General features: G+C 42.3%; 1 protein-coding gene across 3 annotated transcripts in view; it reads right to left on the bottom strand.

Annotated features, from left to right (window-relative positions):
- FSTL4 (follistatin like 4) overlaps positions 1–24165 on the bottom strand; it is a 645791-nt gene that overhangs the window by 73232 nt on the left and 548394 nt on the right. For all 3 annotated transcript variants that reach the window (XM_089530298.1, XM_089530316.1, XM_089530307.1), the window contains exon 7: positions 19637–19803. In XM_089530298.1, coding sequence (XP_089386424.1) covers positions 19637–19803 — 167 coding nt within the window. The remainder of the gene's footprint in view (positions 1–19636; positions 19804–24165) is intronic.

Below are 24165 nucleotides of genomic sequence, written 5' to 3'. Positions count from 1 at the left end.
TTACAGATGACACCAAATTAGAAGGAATAGCTAATACTCCAGAGGGCAGGCTCAAAATTCAAAATGACATGAATAGACTAGAAAGCTGGGCCAAAGCTAACAAAATGAAATTCAACACAGAGAAATGTAAGGCACTGCACTTAGGGCAGAAAAATGAAATGCACAGATATAGGATGGGGGACACCTGGCTCAATGAGACAACATGTGAAAGGGATCTGGGAGTCCAAGTAGACCACAAGTTGAACATGACTGAACAGTGTGTTGTGGCAGCTAAAAAGGGCAATGCATTTTTAGGCTGCATCAATAAAAGTATAGTGTCTAGATCAAGAGAAGTAATAGTGCCACTATATTCTGCTTTGGTCAGGCCCCACCTGGAATATTGTGTCCAGTTCTGGGCACCACAATTCAAAAAGGACATTGAGAAACTGGAGCGTGTCCAAAGGAGGATGACTAAAATGGTGAAGGGTCTGGAAACCATGTCCTATGAGGAACGACTTAAGGAGCTAGGGATGTTTAGCCTGGAGAAGAGAAGGTTAAGATATGATAGCCCTGTTTAAATATTTGAAAGGATGTCATATTGAGGAGGGAGCAAGCTTGTTTTCTGCTGCTCCAGAGACTAGGACCCGGAGCAATGGATGCAAGCTCCAGGAAAAGAGATTCCACTTCAACATTAGGAGGAACTTCCTGACAGTAAGGGCTGTTCAACAGTGGAACACATTCCCTCAGAATGTTGTGCAGACTCCCTCCTTGGAAGTGTTTAAACAGAGGCTGGATGACCATCTGTCGGGGATGCTTTGATTTGGATTTCCTGCATGGCAGGGGGTTGGACTGGATGGCTCTTGTGGTCTCTTCCAGCTCTACAATTCCATGATTCTATGATACTATGATTCTATGATTCTACATGTGGTCAGTACAAATAATTACATGATTGTAATGATCAGATTATCCAACTGATTGTTCAACTGATTCCTTATCATTCTGTTTTACTATATATTAGTAAGATAGTTGTACTTTTCAAAGGACATGCAATACTCTTGACAATTCCCATAGCCATGCCTCAAAAAGAATTTAGAAATACAGGCTGTTGTGCTGATATCTGTGTGTGTGCACATGCACGTACGTATGCATGCATGTTGCTGACATCAAAATACTCTGACGTACAACAAGAAACATAGTTCACACAGAACATATTGTTTCTGTGGAAACACCCTTCCCACCTATGATGCGTGCTGCTCAGCTTGAAGAGCAACAGAGAAGCCTTAGTCAATGTCATCATTTTTGTCAGCATCATCATCATTGTCATCCCTGCTAAGTGAAAAGTCCTGGCCCTACAGCCCTGCAAGCCCTGGCTCCACTACAATATTAGAATGCTCTGAATGTTAGAATTATGGAATGAAGTACAATAGGTCCTTTAAAATGGTCCCATTCACATTGGTACTTCAGTAGTTTACTTATATGTTTGCATTTGTACAACAAACAAGATAACACCAAGGACTGACCTTTCTAAGATTCTTTAATTCTATCAAAAGATTTATTGATGTTTGGCCTTTAACTCCTTAGTGAACGATATTATATTTCAGATATCAGAACAAATATTTTTTTCACACATCCTGCCTTGTTCTCATTTCAGCTAACATGAGTTTGACAACATTCAAATTCTGCTTTTGATTTGTACAACAGAATGAACTTCAATCACACTTTTATATTAACTTTATAGGTGGAAGTAATGAAATGTGTATTTACATTCTTTACATCGATCCTGTGTCACTTAAAATTACTGGTATATAATGAAGAGATTATAATATCAGGAAGTAGGAGAAAAAAGCCTCCTTCTACCTTGTTTTCCCCACACCTTCAATTGTGTGTAATAAGAAATTATCTGCATGCAAAAATGATTACATGTAAGCAATATGTCTGAATTAAACCTATTGCACTTAGCCAAAAGAAAGAGAGAAATAAAAGAAAAAGGGAAAGAAAAGTAAAAGTAAAGAAAGCTCCCTCAGACATCAAAACAATTCTCCTACATTAATGAAAAAACATGGGCTTTTACTAGGGCTGAAACAGTAGTGGCTGATGGCATTCCTGTCAATTGGGCAATGCATCTGCTCTGGGTTTCAGTCCAAACTTTAAAAGAATAATTGAAGATGCCGAATTTATCATAGGCATATTTAAACAGTGGACTAAAACCCAATACAGATGCACTGGCTTACTCACACAGAAATTACCAGTAGCCAGTGAAGTAAACCAATGATTCCAGACAATATCTTCTCCCATTTTTAATGGATGAACTCAAGAGTGTTGTTTTGAGGATTTGGGTATTGCAATGAATCTTTTTGCAGTGATTCTGCAATGTATGTGTGTATGTGTTTATCATAGCAAGCAGTGGTTTCTTTTTCAAAAAATCATCATCATCATCATCATCATCATGTTTAAAATCTGTCATCTAGAGGGTGTGTGGCAGGGGATACCACACATGCTATTTCTCTGCCAGCTACAGTGATGGCTATAACAGCAACAAATATTTTTTTTTCCTATGTGGCCAGCATTTTCCTATGTGACAACCACTATTTCTCTGTCCAGAATTCCCTTGAAATAAATCATTCCCCTTTCAGGGTGCTGAATAATATCCTGCCTCTGGAGTTGTCCCAGCCCTCCTCTCTTGCAAAGCCCTCTGTTCTGAAGCTGGGCAGCTGACCACATGTACATACTGCTGAGCTACCCAACATGTCCGCCTCTGCCACTGATTGGTTTGTTCTCATGTCAGAAGAAGGTGCCCATCAACCATCATATGGATGGGCACCTTGTTCTGATCTCAGAGCAAGTGACTGGTGACAGTGGCGGATGTGCCAGGTGGCTCAGTGGGACACATTTCAAAATGCCACCCAGATTCAGAATTGAGGGCTCCAGAACTTCCAGAAGATCTGGAGAAACTGGTGTTTAAAATCCAGGGTAAAACATGTTTCTGGTGCTGAATGGGCTGGGTATTGTGTGGTCTGCTTGCACCAGAATTGGGCTTTGGGCCACATGTCATCTGGTCTCCACGCTGAGGGAATGAGGGAGGCTGTTGTAGTTGGCCCATGCAGGCAGTGCCTTGGAGGTAGCCTTCCTTGATTACTACTGTGTGACTCTGGGAAAAGTGTAGCCACTAGCACAGTACAGTAATAGGATTCTTGCCATTGTACCTCTAAGGTCCCCCTCCCATCACTGAAAAGAAAAGTTTTTTAAGAATTAAAAAATGACCTACAATGCTATGCTCCATAAAATATTTCCACTCTGCATGCTTTTGTTACCTTGGATATAAGATTGTTTACAATATGATATAACAGCTTTGATGACTTATTAGAAATGTAAAGTCAGTGATAACCTATGTGCCTAGAGAAGGCAAAGTCTGTGTTCCTAAAGCACACAGTCTGTGTGTGTGTGTGTGTGTATTTGTTATTTTTCATGTCTTCCAGTTGTTTTTGACTTATGGAAACAATCAGGCAGACTGGCAAAAAAGGCCGGCCTGTGGGTGGAGTCATGGCTGAGCGTCCCCACATTCAACGTCCTAACGCTACCACCAATGAGCCATTTTGGTGCACGCTAGTTCACATGGCGCACACCATGATGATGCACTTTTGGCACTGCAACCAAATGGCGCAGCACCAAGGGGGCGTCATCATGCCATGTGGTGGCAGCTATGACGCCCCTTAGAGGGCACAAAAAGGAACAGTTTTTTCTGGCTCCTTTTTGTGCACTATGGAGGCCGGATCGGTGCTGCAGTATTCAGTTGCCACAGCATTGATCCAGCCAGTAAAGGGGTGGTCTGCATTTCCCTTAAGGTCTGGAAACCATGCCCTCTGAGGAGCAGCTTAGGGAGCTGGGCATGATTAACCTGGAGAAGAGACAGTTAAGAGGTGATATGATAGCCCTATTTAAATATTTGAAGGGATGTCATGTAGAGCATGGAGCAAGCTTGTTTTCTGCTGCTCCAGAGACTAGAACACAGAGCAATGGATACAAACTACAGGAACAGAGATCCCACTTCAACATTAGGAAGAACTTCCTGACAGTATTTGCTGTTCAGCAGTGGAACATGCTGCCTTGGAGATTACTGGAGTTCTTTTTTTGGAGGCTTTTAAACAGAGGCTGGGTTGCCATCTGTCAGGAGTGCTTTGGTTGTATATTCCTGCATTATAGGGTCCCCCGTCCCCCCCCGAACAACATGGATGTTCTTAAACTTCTAAAATGTAAGGCGGCTCCCCCAGTGGCACTTGGAATATTCCATGTCAGTGGAATGGTGTATCTCTGGGTTTTAGTCATTTTAAAAAACAAGCCATCCATAATTTTGCCTTGGATAACCACTTTAAAGGTGAGCCTATAATCTGGAACAGATCAACCATACCACTGACATACATCCCAATGTGCTGATCTAGAGAAACTGGCCTTGCAGTAGACATGGTGCCCTCACTTGGCTTGCAAAGTTTTAACCTTCATGACTGTTTTAAAACAAATTCAGAGGTTTTTTTTTATGAAGGTGGACATTCTACATATGAAATAGAACTTGCCAGGCAAAACGCAACACATCTCATCAGCTGTGCACTGCAGTGGCTGATCACTAGAGATGGGTAAGCTGTCTTTTGGGTAAGCTTGTCAGCTATTACTGCTATTCCTACTGAAAACTATAGACAAGCTTCAAAGGCACAATGGATTCCCTGGAGCACTGTATGAAAACCACTGTTCTACAGTTTTGTTCTAGCCTTTGTTAATAATTTAACTGTAGAAAGCTGCACATTTAACATCAGTCAGGGTTTTGGCATAGCTAGTGAAGCCTACCTGCACTGTTAATTTTCATTGTTAGTACCTTGAATACGGCAGAGAAAACATCCTTTATAACCTTGGCACATAGAGCTGTAACTTTATTTAGCAATTATGGTTGCTGCAGCTACCCCAGTGTTCCCTGCAGTGAACACATACAAATTGATACCATGTGCCTAAACAATCAGGGAGCCCTGACTGGCCATGAACCTCAAAGCATCATTGCTGTGACTTCATATATCTGCCCTTCCTACTGTACATGTTTCCTATGGGTAACATTTGTGTAGCTGTGAGAAATGTGATTAGATTTGGCATTTACTTGGCATTTTTATTTAACTCTTTTAAGCCTCACTTTCAATTCTGTAATGTAGATTAACAAGGGGAACTTACCCAAGGTCACTTAACTTCATGGCTAAGAAGCTGAATCTACTGGCTTGATTTCAACATTATTTACTTCACCCATCTGGCACTCTGAACCATTGTTTTTCTTGGAGGGGGGGGGGGTTACTGTCATATTTTGGTTGTGAGTAGCTTATAAGTGGCTCTAGTGTTACAGAATTTGTCACAAGGACTGGTACACACAAATGACAGTAATAAACAAATTGTATGCTACAATTTGTTAACTCCTGGGAGCACGACGGTGAGAAGAAACTATTGATTTTTCATCAAAGGTGTGGGAAGATAAGCTATAAACTAGCTTCAAAGAACATTTGCCTCCCTGCATTAAATTCCCAGATGTGTACTATGCAAACCCCCAAAGTCAATTGCTTCCTTGCAGACATCTTTAAATCAAATCTCTAGACAGCAAATAAGTCTCATTTCACCCCTGGTGTCAGTGAGAAAGTGGGGGGAAAGGCATGCAGTGAAAACTGTATTTTGAGACTAATGACTGAACATGAATTTGTGGTAAATCCTATAAAATGGATGTTGTAGACTAGACATGAGGGCATAAGCATCAGCTACATTGTACTTGGCAAAATCACAGGCATACATATTTTCTGATTTTAATTGAATCACAGACAGTTCCATACATTTGCATCAGTCCTGTCCATTTTCAGGGTTTGTGTGGCACATTTCCAACCATGAGGTTCATCAGGGATTGAGCACAAGAGCCAGGCACTGTTTCCTCACTGGTTCTGTGTGAGTGTGTGTGTATGTGTAAAGGGGATTAAAAGGCCAGCCCACTTCCTACATTGAAATGTTTTCTCTAAGTTGCTGTAACACATCTGTTACCCAAAGAAGGAAAGTAGCATAGCTCAGAAGCATGAATGATGTTAAGCAATGACAATGGTAGTAGGATGAGTGGAACAACTAGCAGCAATAGGAGTAGTAGTTGCTGAGAAAGTAGTAATGGAAGTGGCAGTGATGAATTCAAATCTTTTACTCCAAAGCTCAAGTCCTTGCAAGATATTTTCAAGTTTCAAGTGGAGTCTCAGGTCTGTGAGCCAAGTTTAAGAGGAAAAAAGAAGGTGGGGAGTGTTTCTTGGAGGGAGACAGTAAATGTTTTAGGCAGTGGGCTTAAGGAAGGGGTTGAGGTCTGCTTGGCAGCCTGTCCCTGCTGCACATTAGAGGAGCCTTCTAAAGCTTAAAAAAAATCTTTCCACTTCAAGTGCATTGTCTCATGCATTTGCTGTTCCCCTCTCAGAAACACGTCCCATGCTGTGGGGGCAGGTTTTGCCTGCTGATCAAAGTAAATGAAAGCATCAGTCACTAAAAATATACAAGTTGTGAGTCAAGCTGAGCCAGCATATCATAGCTGAGCTCATGCTGAGTTGTTAAAGCAACTTGAGCCTGACTTCAGGCTGTCAATCGACTCGAGTCTACATCACTGGGAAGAGGGCACACAGCAAAGGATGGTTCAATGAGGTTTCAAGAAGTGCCCCATAAGCTGAATTTTAAATTAAATGAAGAAGCAAAAAGTAGGGAGAAATTAAGGAGTAGAGAGAAAGGAAAGTAGGTGCCAAAGGTTGGTTGGACGAGGAAAGTCCTTCCCAAAGGGGGGCAGCCATTGCATTATAGCAAGTTCTAAAACTGTGGAGCTCTGCCCATCCTACCTGCATCAATATTCCTCTGACCTTATAGCAGAAGTGGGAAACTGCACTGGTGCAGGGGACAGTTTCCCCCCCCCCCCATTTCCCCCCTCTACTGCACAGTGGGCCTTATCAACACATTTCCAGCAAACTGGAGGTGACTGGAATTGGTTTAGATTTACTTGATTTTGGTCAAATTTGTGGCTGAGGGTTGCTTTTTTCACTTGTGGAGATTGTGGGCAGTAAATTGAGCCCAAACTATTGAATTTCAGGTGAACTTTTGCATGAAATTTTTTTAAGGGAGGCTGAAGAGGACTTGTAGGTATCCTGCAAGTTCTCTTCAACCTCCCTTAAATTATTTTGATGCTGCTGGGACTCCTGCAGGCCACATTTTCTCCACCCGACCTAATTGGTTATCCTGCACTGAAGGTTCGGTTAGACCACAGATGGTTTCAGAAAGAATGGTAATATTACAAAGGAAGGAAGGAAGAAATATGGCACCAAAATGCTTTTAAAGAGAAGTGACCAGCGGGTAGGGTTGCCATTTCACGGTGGTGGGCGGGACTTTCCCGCCCCCTGGGGGCGTGCCCGGTCCCGTCCCGCCCCCGCCCCCATTCCCGGGTGGCTGCCCAACTCTAAGCTCCCAGGGCTGCTGCCTGCCTTCTATAGAGTGCTGCCTCTGCAGCTTGTCTGGAGCAGCAGCAGGACGACTGAAACCAGCAGGGGCGGGGTCTGCTGCACTGCCCTGCCTCTATTGGCCAGCCCTCTGCTTCCTTATTTGGGCATGCTCCAAATTCCAATAGGAGAGGGCTTTGCAGGCAAGTTGCTTTTTGTTCTTCCCCTCTTTCTCTTTCCCCTCCTTCTCTTCTTCTTGTTATTCTGTTTTTTTTTCTTCTCCTCCTCTTCCCCTCCTCTTCCTCCTCTCCTTTTTCTTCCTTTCTTCCCCCTCCTCATCTTCTTTTTCTCTTTCTTCCTCTCTCTAAGCCCCCCTCCTCTTCTTCTCAGGGGTCCAGCTCAAGGCTTTGCCCCCATTAGAAAAGAAAAAAGGCTTTGGATCTGTCCCATAAATCCCTCCTAAGTTGAGACATACCTGGGAAAAAGAGGGGGTGAGGGGTTTGGGGGGGGGGTTGGAGGGGGCAAGGAAAAGGAGGAAGGGGGAAATTCCTAAGAAGGCTTGGGAGTGAGAAATGTAGTTTTCAATAGCACAAGGGACTGCCTGTGATCTTGCAAATGCTATGCCTGCTTGGGAGTGGGAAATGTTCATGTAGAATAGGGGGGGGGAATGTTTGGCCAGAAAGAGAAGTACATTTCAGCCTTCTGTCTAGGAATAATGCCAAAATGTCCCCCATTTTGAGCATGCCTAAGAAACATGCATTTATATTAACATTTTAAAAAAGTTATCAATTTTTTCATGTGTCCCCCATTTTTTAAAAAACATGTCCTACATTTGAAAATGTGGCCCTACATTTGTCCTACATTTGTCCCGGTTTGGAGGTCCTGCCTTATGGCAGCCCTACCAGCGGGCTGCCACAGGGTTTTGTCCTGGGCCCAGTGATATTCAACATCTTTATCAATGACTTGGATGACAGAATTGATGGCATACTTATCAAATTTTCAGATGACACCAAATTAGGAGGAGTAGCTAATACTTCAGAGAACAGGATCAAAATTCAAAATGACCTTAATAGATTAGAAAGCTGGGCCAAAGCTAACAAAATGAATTTCAATATGGAAAAATGTAAGATACTGCACTTAGAGAGGGGAAAAAGTGAAATGCATAGGATGGGTGACTCCAGGCTGAAAGAGACCATGTGTGAAAGGGATCTGAGAGTCCATGTAGATCACAAATTGAACATGAGTCAACAGTGCGATGTGGCAGCTAACAAGGACAATGTGATTTTAGGCTGCATCAATAGAAGTATAGTGTCTAGATCAAGGGAAGTAATAGTCTCACTTTATTTTGCTCTGGTCAGGCCCCACCTGGAATACTGTGTTTAGTTCTGGGCACCACAATTTAAAAAGGATGTTGAGAAACTGGAGCATGTGCAAAGGAGGTTGACTAAAATGGTGAGGGGTCTCTTCCAACTCTATGATTCTATGATTCAAGGAGCCATCCAGCAAGTGGTCTCATCCTCTAATTTTCTTGGATTATAGGGTGCTTTTTGGTGAGGATCAACCTTAAGAAAGAAAATGTGACATGCTAGACTCAACAAAATGGAAGAGAGGATTAACCTTGCTGAAAAGACAAAGTTTTCACTTTTCAGCAATGCCAGGAAAACATGAGGAAACTGGTGTTGGCCCATCTTTGGAAGTCTCTGGGCTAGGGCTTTTTGGAAACAGAAAACAAAGGTGGATTAGATGGTGCCATTGAAGGCAGATGCTAGTAATAGAAAAGAAATTAAGTTTCCATTCCTGTATGAAATATCCAGCTCGCATACAGAGACTGAAAAGATGCATTGTGTTTCATGAATCTAACCACTTCCAAAGTTTGTGATGCATTTTGGCAAAGAAATAGTCTGCACAAAATCACAGGTGTGTTTGAAAAATGTGTAGAGTTAAAACATGTGTGGAGTTAAAATGTGTATATGTGAAGATAGAATTCAAAGAGGAGAATGTGTTTAAACTTTCCATCAGGAAAAATGCATACAAAAAGGCAAGATTTCAAAAGTTATGCTTAAAAATGCTCTGAGGTTTAGCGTGCTTAGATTCATTAACCACATATTGTTACATGAAGAATCATCTATTAACCCTGGAATGTTGCATGAGCTTGGCTCAGTGTATCAAATATGTTTTGATAAAGTGATGCTAGGCTTTGTTGTAAAGGATCACAGGGAAAGATGATATAATATATGCTTCTCAGGTCCTACATATTCATCTTAATTACTTCTGCTGATTACTTGATTACTTCTGCTGATGTTTTGCATTTGAGGGTAAGTACCATCAATCTAGAAGTCCTTGCCAATGGGCAGTTCAGTATCTTGTTTAGCCTTTGAAGCATTTAGTCCATCCTTGAATTGACTCTCCAACACTCTCTTGAAGGAATGCATATAAGCCCTAAAAGATGAGAACTATGGAAATTAGTCAAATACTTTTATAGGATTGTTATATCACATCCCTTAAAAATATAAATAAATCCATGTTTTTTTTTTTTGGGACTTTTAATATTAAATAAAATAATAAAAAAATAAAAAAATAAATAAAAATAAATCCTACATCTTTATTTTAGGTGTTTTTCTTCAAAGAGAAACAGAAGTAAACTTACAGCTAGTCCTGTTAGAGCCTCCCCCCCCCCCCCCATGGGAAGCTATGATAAGGCATAGATGCAGGTACCACCATTAATGTGCAGATTAGCAGAACTAAGAGTAAATTCCTGGAAAATGGATGAAGTTCACCCTCCATTATCAAGAAATGTGTAATTTGTGAGGCAATTCAAAATCACTGTTACTTAATCACATCAAATATTAAATTCAAGGATGTTTCCACTCTTCCCAGAAGGCACCTGGCTCCATCTTTGCCTCTGAGGGAAAAGAAGGCAGGGCCATCCCACCTGGCCTCCACAAAGGAACTCCACTCTTCCCAGAAGGCACCTGGCTCCATCTTTGCCTCTGAGGGAAAAGAAGGCAGGGCCATCCCACCTGGCCTCCACAAAGGAACTCCACTCTTCCCAGAAGGCACCTGGCTCCATCTTTGCCTCTGAGGGAAAAGAAGGCAGGGCCATCTCACCTGGCCTCCACAAAGGAACTCCACTCTTCCCAGAAGGCACCTGGCTCCATCTTTGCCTCTGAGGGAAAAGAAGGCAGGGCCATCCCACCTGGCCTCCACAAAGGAACTCCACTCTTCCCAGAAGGCACCTGGCTCCATCTTTGCCTCTGAGGGAAAAGAAGGCAGGGCCATCCCACCTGGCCTCCACAAAGGAACTCCACTCTTCCCAGAAGGCACCTGGCTCCATCTTTGCCTCTGAGGGAAAAGAAGGCAGGGCCATCTCACCTGGCCTCCACAAAGGAACTCCACTCTTCCCAGAAGGCACCTGGCTCCATCTTTGCCTCTGAGGGAAAAGAAGGCAGGGCCATCCCACCTGGCCTCCACAAAGGAACTCCACTCTTCCCAGATGGCACCTGGCTCCATCTTTGCCTGTGAGGGAAAAGAAGGCAGGGCCATCCCACCTGGCCTCCACAAAGGAACTCCACTCTTCCCAGATGGCACCTGGCTCCATCTTTGCCTCTGAGGGAAAAGAAGGCAGGGCCATCCCACCTGGCCTCCACAAAGGAACTCCACTCTTCCCAGATGGCACCTGGCTCCATCTTTGCCTCTGAGGGTAAAGAAGGCAGGGCCATCCCACCTGGCCTCCACAAAGGAACTCCACTCTTCCCAGATGGCACCTGGCTCCATCTTTGCCTCTGAGGGTAAAGAAGGCAGGGCCATCCCACCTGGCCTCCACAAAGGAACTCCACTCTTCCCAGATGGCACCTGGCTCCATCTTTGCCTCTGAGGGAAAAGAAGGCAGGGCCATCCCACCTGGCCTCCACAAAGGAACTCCACTCTTCCCAGAAGGCACCTGGCTCCATCTTTGCCTCTGAGGGAAAAGAAGGCAGGGCCATCCCACCTGGCCTCCACAAAGGAACTCCAGTCTTCCCAGAAGGCACCTGGCTCCATCTTTGCCTCTGAGGGAAAAGAAGGCAGGGCCATCCCACCTGACCTCCACAAAGGAACTCTCCCCCCCGCCCCCAGATGTCACCTGGCTCCATCTCACTCTCCTGCTGGTCCCAGAATCCTCCACAGGAAGAAGGACAAGTATAACCTGTGCTGCCTGGAAGAACTTCCTGCTTGCATCAGACTCTTCACCAGAAGACTTGAGCTGGCAATATTTTTATTTTTTATTTTTGTTATTGTTATTGTTGTTGACCTTTAATTGTAAAGCCCTCAAACTCCTTTACCACCTCAGAAAGAGAGCCAGCTACACCTCTTTATTTTTTTCTCCTGTCTCTGCCATTGTCACACCTTCTCCTGTTGACCACTTGGTTGCGAGCCCCATCCTTCCCATGGCTCGCCACATTTCTCCTAACCTGATCCCCATTTGGCCTCTCCCTGTCTCCCTGCTTCCATTCCTCTATTCCCTCTGGAACTGCCGCTCTGCTGCCCCTAAAGCAGCAGCAATCCATGACCTTTTTCTCTCCAAATCCTTTAATCTCCTTGCTCTCACCAAAACCTGGCTCCCAGCTCATGATACTACAACCTCCGCTGCCCTTTCTTTCGGCCCTGAGGGTCGAGGAGGAGGGGTTGGTATCTTGCTATCTAACTCCTGCCAGTTTCAAGTTCTATCGTTTCCCCCCAGCTATCATTTCTCTTCCTTTGAGTTTCATCCTATTAGGCTCTTTTCTCCTCTAGAGCTCCAGGTCGCAGTTATCTATCGCTCTCCTGGCTCTGCCACCCAGTTCCTCTCAGACTTTAAATCATGGCTGACATTCTTCCTTTCAGATTCAATCCCCACTTTGATCCTAGGTGACTTCAATATCCACGTTGACGATTCCAATAACCCTACAACATCTCGCTTTAACTCTCTGCTAGCTTCTTTTGGCCTCCAACCACACTCCAACTCTTCAACTCATTCTCTTGGTCACTGTCTTGACCTAGTTCTTGCTGCAAACTGCGCCATTTCTGACTACCTGGCACTTGACTTTCCACTATCTGATCATCATTTAATCTCCTTTGCTCTTACTTATACTCCACCTCCTCGTCATAATGTTCAACACCATTTTCGGGATCTTCAATCTGTTGACTCTAACCACCTTGGTCTGACCCTGGATTCATCTCTCTCTTCCCTAAATTTCTGGGATTCTGCTGATTCAGCAATGTCTTTATTTAACTCCACTCTCTCCTCGACTCTTGACCATTTTGCCCCTGTCTCTGTACGCACTTCTTTCTCTAAGACTAGGCTTCAGCCCTGGCTTACCCCCATCATTAAGTTTCTCCAGTCCTGCTCTAGAGCGGCCGAACGTCTTTGGAGAAAGTCCAAAGAGTGGGCTGATTTTATCCATTTCAAATTTGTTCTTTCTTCCTTCTCAAGCGCCCTCTCTATGGCAAAACAGAATTATTACAAATCATTGATCTCTGCCAATGAGAGGTGCCCACAGCGTTTGTTCTTCACCTTCAACACTTTGCTTAAACCTCCCTCTCCTTCTGTCTCTTCATCATTCTCTCCTAATGACTTTGCTAATTATTTCATCTCTAAGATTACCATTATTCGCTCTGAGATAGTCCCCCCCCCCCCGATTCTTCTTCTGCTCTTAATCTTCTATCGCCCTTGCCTAACAAATTTTCTGTGGCCCGTTACAGACGGGCCTTTTAGTACGGAGTCAGTCCGTAATAGGATTAGGAAGGTGCGGTGCTTCCGCACCCCCCTAACCCTAGTATGGACTGAGTCTGTACAAAATGGCAGTGCCCCATCTACATGGGGGCCGCCATGGTGACGTCACGACCTCGCTGCCTCTATATGGGGCAGTGCGGACGTGACGTCATCGCTCCGTGCCAGGGTGCTTATTGTGCCCTTTGCGTGGAGCAGGAAGGAACTCCGTTTAGGAGCTCCTTCCTGGTTTGCGCCGCTGGGCGCAGCCTTCACACGGCTGCGCCCAGCGGCGCAAAGGAGAAAGGGGCCAAGATTTTGGCAAGACTACAAGGAAGGAGAGGGTCTTCTCCATGGCTGGTCCAAGGTTTTTGAACACCTTCCTAAAGGAGCTAGGATAGCTACTTCCTTGCTGTTCTTCTGACATCAAATGAAAACATTTCTATTTCAATAGACTTTTAGGAACTGTCTATAATGGGCTTTTTAATGGTGTGCTGTTTTGTCTACTTTTATCTCCCATCTTTTACAGGACATTTAAATGGTTTTAATTCTATAGCTTGTTGAATTGCATTTAAAAACAACTTTCAAATATTTTTTGACATTTTAATTTTTTAAAAAATCCGTATTTGCTTGAAACTTGTAAGCCATCTTGAATCTCTATGTTGTGAGCCTTTCTGATGTTTTTCACACCTCAGGACTTTATTTTTTGTTTAAAAAATTCATTGGTACAAAAACATGGTATTTTTGTGCAAAGACCCTGATTTTTTGTGTAGAAGATTGTTGAAAATAAATGTTCTCTGTGCAAAAGTCTTCATTTCCTTTTTACAGACTAACACTAAGCTTTCCAACCAATGTTTTCACACACAAAAAATACCAATATGTGAAATATCTTTCAGCAGTTAACCATTTTCTCAATGGGGTGTCTTGATGTGTTGAGACACCTTTTCTTGTTGAGGACGAGAAATGTTCAAGTATTCTTTATATCCTTAACACAGATTGGAATTGTCCTATATGGTTGGAGCTGTCATCTGCTGTATATACTATAAAATATTAAATCGGTTGAAACCTAATAAGAATCTTTGTGGCAGTGATGATCTCTGTAAAACTGGGAATTACCTGGCTGTTTATCACTTAATTAACATTAAGCATACCTTCTGTTTCCACCACCCACCTGCTCTTGACAGTATGAGAACAAATTATAATTAGTAGCCTTTCTACTCTTGTTTTAATATTCTAGTTCTTTTGAGATCAAATCAGCTTTTAAGAAAATACCTCCCATGCAACAGCAGCATTCATTACTGTTACACATAGTTTTGCCATTTTAGACTCTGGATGTTTAGGACAAGAAAAAATAGATGTTCAAATGGCCATTTACAAGAGTCTTCCAATGAAACTGTTAAGATCTGAACAGATAAGAAAAATTACTGTGTTGCTCATAAAATGAATGAATGAATGAAATATTTATTTATATCCCGCCTCTTCCGTTTTGGGGATAGAGGCGGGTAACAACATTAAAAAACCTCATTAAATAAACAAGAAAAAAATATGAATTTTAGTTGCCAATCAAAACATCACACAAAGAGAAACCAAAAGGAAAGGGCATATAAAGACAAAAGAATCTGTGTACATTCAGGATTAGCTAGCCTTTTGTTATCCATCATGATCAATTTTTGTTTTGGTTTAAATCAAATCCCTGCCTTCATCCAATATGACTATGAGGTGCAGCAGTTTTAGCAATATCAATTTTCTTCAGCAATCCAGTTCCTTGGATTTTTTTTGTTTTTGTTTTGTGTAACATTTTCTGAATTGGTGTTTTTTTGTGGGTTTTTCGGGCTATGTAGCCATGTTCTAGAAGATTTTCTTCCTGATGTTTTGCCAGCATCTGTGGCATCTGGCATCTTCAGAGAATGCTTGCCTCGAAAAAGTGGGTCTATACACACACACACACACACACACACACACATATATATATATATCTCCAGGCAAGCATTCTCTGAAGATGCCAGCCACAGATGCTGGTGAAACATCAGGAAGAAAATCTTCTAGAACATGGCCACATAGCCCGAAAAAAACACAAAAAAACATGGATGCCGGCCATGAAAGCCTTCGACTTCACATTTTCTGAATCACTGTATTAGAAGAGCATTAACTGTGCTGAAATACAATATACATTTTTTTAAAAAAATGCATGGGAATTCTCTAAGCATTTATGTGCTTTTGGTTGTGCCAGAAGCAGGCAGGATTTCCTTGGAAGCTAAAAGGTACAATTAATCTCCTGTTAAACTTCCAATTAACTAAATTGCTAACCTTATTGTGAAAAGTAGAAATGCAATTGAGTTGCTGCTTGCGGCATGCTGAAAGGGTGGGGAATGAAGTAATTTAATTAACTGACTTCAAGTATATTAAGAAGCATAATTCCTCCCCCTCCCCCAGCAACTTTAAATAGATCATTGAATAATGTGGATTTTTGGGTCACAGGAACCATAACACACTGTGTTCAATTTTCAGATTGTCTAACACACTCTGTCCAACTGGAGCATAAAGATTTTGAGGAGTTAATGCAAAAGTTGCTACTCTTTCCAATTGGCAAGGGTCCCAAATATGCCATCAGTGCTCACAGAGGTCATTTAAGAATCCATTGTTTCTTATATTACTTCAAAAGCATTGCCAAAGCCTTCACATAACTGCTAAAGTAAATGGAGATCATGGCTGGATGAGGCAGAAGAGAATGTGATGCAGTTATCCAGTGATGCTCCTGTTTTTGCAACTTAGAAAAATTGCCATGCCAAGTAATTGCATCACACTCTTTCCCCAAATCTCCCAACATGATTTTTGTCAGAAATCCCATAGAAGGAAAGCTGAAGTAGTTAGGATTTGAAAATAAAAACCATTCAAGTAAATATAGTCTACAACTAAGAGAAGTTCTGATAGAACTCTGAAATGGACCAGAAAGGGCTAATTTTGACCACCACACCATGATTGTTTACCTTGTCTGAGCAGGAACCCTTTTGTATTACATCATTGTAGAACTATGATTCCAGTATAATTACTGTATAAGTATAAGTATTCTAGGGTAAAATATCCCAATTGAACTGCTACAGCACCTACAGACAGACTTTAGTGCTAATTGAAATATGCCAACAAATATGGAAAACAAAGCGGTGGCCAATAGACTAGAAACACTTGATATACATACCAATCCACAAGAAAGGAGATACAAAAGGCTGCAGCAACTATAGGACAATAGCACTAATCTCACATGCAAGCAAAATAATGCTCAAAATTCTGCAGTATAGATTACAACTATACATGGGGAGAGAAATTCCAAAGGTGCAAGCAGGATTCAGAAAAGGAAGGGGCACTAGGAAACATGTTGCAAACATGTGATGGCTAATGGAGCACACCAAAGAATTCCAAAAAGGAATCAGCATGTGTTTCATAGACTACAGCAAAGCATTTGATTGTATAGATCATGAAAGACTATGGCATGCACTCAAAGACATGGGTATGCCACTACATCTTATAGTCCTGATGAGGAATCTGTACCAAGGACAAGAGGTCACCGTCCAAACAGAATTTGGGGAAACAGAGTGGTTCCCAATAGGAAAAGGTGTCAGGCAAGGCTGCATCTTATCACCTTACTTGTTTAACATATATGCTGAAAACATAATAAGAAAAGCAGAATTAGAATCAGAAAAAGGAGGAGTGAAGATAGGAGGAATCAACATTAAAAACCTAAGATATGTGGATGGCAACATAATATTAGCAGAAAACATTCAGGAATTGGAACAGTTAATAAGGAAGTCAAAGATGAAAGTGGAAAGGCAGGTCTGATGCTGAACATAAAGAAAACAAAAATAATGATCACAGAAGAAATACACAAATTCAATCTAGACAACAAGGAAATTGAAATAGGATCAAACATTGACCAGAAGGGAGACTGCAGTCAAGAAATAAGAAGACGACTAGGAATGGGAAGGGCAGCTGTGAAAGGGCCGGAAAAGATACTGAAGAGCAAAGACATACAACTGAGCACCAAAGTCAGAATCGTTCAAGCCATTGTATTCCCAATTACCATTCAAGTGCTGGGCAGTGAAAGAAGCAGACAGAAAGAAAATCAACTCATTTGAAATGTGGTACTGGAGAAGAGTATTCAGAATACCCTGGATAGCCAGGAAGACAAACAAATGGGTTCTTGAACAGATCAGACCAGGGATCTCCTTGGAAGCAAAGATGATCAAGTTGAAACTATTGTATGTTGGCCACATAATGAGAAGGCACGGATCACTTGAAAAGTAATAATGCTAGGAAAGGTAGAGGGTAGAAGAAAGAGAGGAAGACCACACACCAGATAGACAGACTCAATCAGGGGGGTTATGAGCAAGGGCTTGCAGGATCTGGGCAAGGCAGGGGAGGATAGGGATTCTTGGAGATATCACATCTACAGGGTTGCCATGAGTCGGAACTGACTCAAGGGCAGCTAACAACAACAAATAAATACTATGGCAACATCCTATGGGATCCTGGGATTGACAGTTTAGGGGGAGGGGTATTTAAATCTCAGCTAGGGAGCTCCTCTGAAACCTCTGACGAAACAATAAAACTCAGGATTCCAATGGATGCAGCCATAACAGTTAAAGTGGGATCATAGTGCTGTAGCTGTGTGGCATGAATGGGTCCCTTGTCTCCTCCTACCCTAAAAGCACCAGATCCCATCTGATCTTGGAAGCTAATCAGGGTCAGCTCTGGTTAATACTCGGATGTGAGACTGCCAATGAAAACCAAGTGCTGTAGGCTATATTTCAGAAGGAAGTATTCTTTGCCTAAGAGGTAAGATGAAGAGCCCTCCCTCCAGTCCATCCACCATTATCTGGCTTCAGAGGGAGAGAGGTAGGCCAGCTCCATTGGGCCTAGCCCAAAGTAAGATGAAGAGCCCTCCATCCACCACTATCTAGCTCCAGAAGGAGAGAAGCAGGCCAGCTCCATCGGGCCTAGCCCAAAGTAAGATGAAGAGCCCCCCCTCCAGCCTATCTGTCATGGCCATGGCCCCAGAGGGAGAGATAAACCAATGAACTTGATACCTTCCCTACCACCATTCCCTTATCCTTTTCTGTCATGTCTTTTTAGATTGTAAGCCTAAGGGCAGGGAACTGTCTAATTTAAAAATTGTAGGATGCTCTGAGAGCTTTTCTGGCTGAAGAGTGGGGTATAAATACTCAGAATAAATATAAATAAATAAGAAATAAGAAAACCCTATGAAATTCATGGTGTCTCCAAGGGTTGACATACAACTTGACAGCACATAGACACACATGATACTGAGACAGTAAAAACATAACAGCTGCCATTTTTACAACAGAAGAGTGAAGAAAGACCAAATAACTCCGACCAAAAAATAAGGGCTTAGATCCCACATAAGGAAATACAACTATGGTGGTATAATTCCTTGGAGTCAAATCCCTGCCAGATTGTACTCCACTAAGTACATCATTGCTCACTTCCCTGTTCTCCAGCACTTTGGAAATTTGTTTTGGGGAAGGTGCATAGCAGGAGCCCTGGTGGCGCAGTGGTTAAATGCCTGTACTGCAGCCATTTACTCAAAACCACAAGGTTGCGAGTTCAAGACCAGCAAAAGGGCCCAAGCTCGACTCAGGCTTGCATCCTTCCGAGGTCACTAAAATGAGTACCCAGACTGTTGGGGGCAAATTAGCTTACTTGCTGTTCACCGCTATGATCTTTGGAACAGCGGTATATAAATAAAACAAATTATATTATTATAAATTGCAATGGTTCAACAACAGTAAAAGTGAATGTATATAATTATGATGTAAGTGAGGCTTACAACATTGTAATTACTGAACAAAATGACAGCCAATGTTTTGGGGAGAATCTTTTCCCAAAGTGGAGAGTATATACTTTATCTTTCTCATGAACGAGTTCTGACCTGATAGTTGTTGACCAGGTCAGAATGCACAGGCAAGCCATTGAAATCCACAAACACCTGGACAACTTCAACAGGAAAGAAGAAACCCTTAAAGTGAACAAAATTTGGCTACCAGTCCTGAAAAACAGCAAAATCAGGACTCAGCAAATGAAAAACCACCCAGGGTCAGGTATTTTCCCAGCAATGATCACTAATTAAACAGACAGTAATCCTCTTTGCATATCCTCCCACCCTAAGGCCTTGCTATCAACAACAGAACAATACACAGATTAACATGGAAATCACTTATCCCTACCCAGGGTCACACAATACACACACACACACACACACACACACACACACAAACATCCAACTCTCTTCCATGCAACATTCTCTGAAGATGCCAGTCACAGATGCTGGCAACATATCAAAATAAACTCTTCTAGAACATGGTCACATAGTTCCAACCCCCCTCCCCCACCCAAAAAAATCATATGGATGCTGACCATGAAAGCCTTTGACTTCATTTAGGCCAATTAGACTTACATTGATATCCTCCAAATCTAAAAAGTTCAGTATGACTCCATTGCGTTTCCAGATGATTGGAGGCCTCAGAGGTCCACGGATAGCACAAGTCAGTACAGTACTTAGCCCAACTGTTACTGTGGTAATGCTGACCTTCTGTTCTTCAGAAAGTGTTAGCTGGACCACCTCTGTGAAAGAAAGAAGGAAAAGATTTTATTGTTGTTCTTATCATGATCATCATCCCCAAAATGTATTGGGCCTTTTTACAGATTAATTGAAGAGTTCTCAGTAACAGCTAAGATACGGATAGCAAAACTGGTCATCTTTAAAACAACAGTGAAAATGTTTTGCACCTCAATAAATCCATATTACAATGCATTCCTTTAACTCAGATAACCTTGCAGGTATTTTGAAAAGTACAGCACTATAATCCATTCTCATTTATATCCCAAAGAAATTGATTCATAGTAAAGAGACTCTAGAACATACTATAGGGCTTGAGAGATGACCCCTAAGGGTGGCTCTGTACTGCCCCTGGGAGCACTGCATTGGGGCCGTGGCAACCACATACTGTGACCCCGATCTGGCATTTTCACAGCGTAAAAGGAAGCTGCAAAAAGCAGATCCTTTTTGCACCATGTAAAGGGTGCCCTAGCTGCGGCGGTGTGGCATTTGTCCAGTTCTTCAGATCAGCATGTGTAAACGCTGCACCAAAGAACTGGAGAAAAGCTGCTGCAACCGCAGCTTGGGTGCCCTTTTTGTAACGCAAAAAGTAGCCGCTTTTTGCAGCTACTTTTTGTGCTGCAGAAAGGCCAGATCCAGTGCTTCCAGAGGTGGCACAGAGCTGCCTGTCATGTGGCTACCTGGGCAGCATCATGCTGCCTGCATGATGATTGCTTGGGCAAGCAGCCTGCCATGCGGTTGCTTGGGCAGCATCATGCTGGTGTGGGAGCAGAGTTGGGGTGGCCAGCATGCGGTCACCATGCCCTCACTCTGCCCCCATGCCGGATCTTTATGCCAGTCTGTACAACCCCTATAATGATATTTACACATCCTCCCCTTTAAACATGGATAAAAGTACAGTTATGAAATAACACTACCTACTCAGATCCCAAAGAAATTGAATTCAAATTAAATACTGTAGAACAAACTATAATAATATATACCAGTGGCATCACTAGGATTGGTGTCACCTGGTTTGGTAACTCAAGGTTTCACTGCCGTCCATTGACCTCCTCCCATACCACACCATACAGACTCCTTAGTAAAGTTTTTTTGCACTAATGTTACTCATAAATTATAATTCCCATATATCACTGAATGTAATAGCAATAGTTGTGATATAAACTATTAGCAAAATTAAAATCATACCTTTAAATTACAATGTAATATTCACAGCCTAAATATATTTATATGTACATTGTTTCATGGGCTTAAAGTGAAAATTTGGAAAGACGATGTTTTTAAAGAAAATGTTAAAAGAATAGTTTTAAAAATATTTTTTAAAACTAAAAAACCAACTTTTAAATTAAAAAATATTTTTATATAAAAAAACCTTGAACCTGTCCTTTCTCTTTCCACTGAACCTTGTCCCACTCACAACACCTCTTCAGCATTTAAAGGGATGCAGGCAAACACAAAGCTCATTTCTGTCAAAAGGCAGATGTTGGGGAGCAGTGGTGTCACCCCCTACTTAGTGTGGTCCACACCTCCTGCACTCCCCTAATGATGCTTCTTATATACACATATTCCTCTTTTACATTATCAGTAAAAAAAAAAAAAGAAGTCTGAAAATAGCCATAAACTACCATAATACTACCTATTTATGTTGCCTGTCCAAACATTGTACATCTTAGTTACTTGATTTTATGGGGAGTTATATGTCCAAAAAGCTTTAGGTGTTATCATTTGGTTTTTGTAAGAAAATGAACATGAGATTTTTTTGTACATACAATAGCAGTTCAGTGATTCAACTGTACCAGTAGTGTGGTCTATGGAGGTTGTCACATACAGGAAACCTATTTCATATAGCTCTTTCTCAACACAAGAAAAGCATTATAAGTCAACTGGTGTTGGTCAGATTTGGTTTAGTGATGACAGGGGGATTCTGGATCATTTTGTTTGTTATCCTTGAGCCTGTCAGCTTCCCTCTGTCACTCACATCTCCTTTTGTTTACAAAATGCTCAAACAAACTGAAAGCACAGATTGAACAGCCAAAGTAGCTCAAGGCCTAGAGAAAACAGTCTGGGATGCCATAGCTCTTTTGGGTAAATTCTGAAAATGACTGATGAGACTCACAATGTCCAGTTTTTATACACTGGAATGGGAATTATACAGCCTGCAAAGCTACATGCAACTTTCAGGGCTTGTCTTGGCCCCTAAAGGTTAAGAATGACTGTTCCTGGAAGCTCCAGGGCCAGTTATTATTCTCTAGGATAATTATTCTTTTTCACTCTTTTTCTTCCAGAACTGGCCCCACTATAGCCTCCTGAAAAATGACCCTCAGACTTCCAGAGCTTGTCTACCTCTGCTTTATACATGCTACAGTTGCAAGGAATGCAGAAATTCAGCTGTGCAAATGGAGATGTAAATCATAAGAAAAGTTTCCTCTGTTGCCAGTGAGTTGGTATAAATATATAGAGACCTACTAGAAAAAAGTATCAACAGGATATATGTGTGTCAGCGGGGAGAACTGAGTAAGTTTTGCCATTTTTAAGTCCTCTTAACATTGGGAAATGAATATGTAGTTGTTTTGGTGGATGGATAACTGTTTTAAATTCAATTGTATAAGCTGATTCTTAGTCATCAGAATATTTTTCTCTTTCTCTCCATTAACATAGTTTGATTAACACCTGCACAGAGATAAGTATTGCTTAGGACCCAGACACTGGTGCATTTTACCCCCTCCAAAACCACTCTAATAGCATTATTGTAGAAGATGACAAGCACTTTGCTGTGTGTGTCTGGCAATATAGGCAGGTAAAACACTTCATGGTGGAATTACTGTCAAAGGCAGAGAGTTGTTATTAAGCATTTCACCGAGAGACAGCAAGGCGTGTTAGGGCAACCAAGATGCATTGTCAAAACTGCAACATTTACAGTTTTATCATTCCCTGGATGCCTCTTCTTGGCACTGTAGCTAAGGCTCTGGCACAAAATGAAAGGATTTAGATCTATACTACATTTAAATGCTACAAACTGAGTTTTCAAGTTAATAGCCCATTAAGATTATAGTTTTTTTAAAAGGTAGGGGGTTCACATCTCCTTTGCTACAATGTTGAGTCAATCTAGAAGTGCTAAAGAAACAAGTGAGCCAAATGTACTGATCCAGAAGGTATGGCATTTCTGGAAGTCATGTACACCTTGTAACTGTAGACTCCTGTTCTATGAGAGTGGCTGAGTGAATATTGCTAACTGAAAAGAAGCTGCTGCATTAAAAGAGAAACTGAGAAACAATAAACTTTGACATCACTGACATGAAATGTTGGCAGAACTTTGCAGAAGCCACAATAAGACTAACCAAATTTTTGATATGTGTTTTTTTTTGCTGTTTGTTTATATTATTCATATTGCATTGTATTAGGAATTTGTTGTTGTTGTTAGATGCCTTTGAGTTGACTTTGACATGGCAACCCTATGAATGAGAGACCATCAGGTCAAATAATAATAATAATAATAATAATAATAATAATACGTTTTATTTATAGACCGCTATTCCACAATGATCATAGCAGTGTACAGTAAAAATTGCAATATAATACAATACAAATATTAGGTGACAGTTAAAGGAGGGAGAAGTCTCGTCCTTCAGGCTGTCCCTGATGGAGCTGGGTCTGCCTGATTGCTCCCTCTGAGGCCAAGATGACAGTTAAAGGAAGGAGGAGCCTCTTCCTTCAGGCTGTCCCTGATGGAGCTGGGTCTGCCTGATTGCTCCCTCTCAGGCCAAGATGACAGTTAAAGGAGGGAGGAGCCTCTTCCTTCAGGCTGTCCCTGATGGAGCTGGGTCTGCCTGATTGCTCCCTCTGAGGCCAAGATGACAGTTAAAAGAGGGAGGAGCCTCTTCCTTCAGGCTGTCCCTGATGGAGCTGGGTCTGCCTGATTGCTCCCTCTGAGGCCAAGATGACAGTTAAAGGAGGGAGGAGCCTCTTCCTTCAGGCTGTCCCTGATGGAGCTGGGTCTGCCTGATTGCTCCCTCTGAGGCCAAGATGACAGTTAAAAGAGGGAGGAGCCTCTTCCTTCAGGCTGTCCCTGATGGAGCTGGGTCTGCCTGATTGCTCCCTCTGAGGCCAAGATGACAGTTAAAGGAGGGAGGAGCCTCTTCCTTCAGGCTGTCCCTGATGGAGCTGGGTCTGCCTGATTGCTCCCTCTCAGGCCAAGATGACAGTTAAAGGAGGGAGGAGCCTCTTCCTTCAGGCTGTCCCTGATGGAGCTGGGTCTGCCTGATTGCTCCCTCTGAGGCCAAGATGACAGTTAAAGGAGGGAGGAGCATCTTCCTTCAGGCTGTCCCTGATGGAGCTGGGTCTGCCTGATTGCTCCCTCTCAGGCCATG

Source organism: Sceloporus occidentalis, unplaced genomic scaffold (assembly GCF_023333645.1).
Source record: "Sceloporus occidentalis isolate IW3139 unplaced genomic scaffold, rSceOcc1.0.p SCAF_1, whole genome shotgun sequence".
NCBI lineage: Eukaryota > Metazoa > Chordata > Lepidosauria > Squamata > Phrynosomatidae > Sceloporus > Sceloporus occidentalis.
The sequence above is the reverse complement of the archived record's forward strand: the minus strand, read 5'-3'. Positions and strand labels throughout refer to the sequence as shown.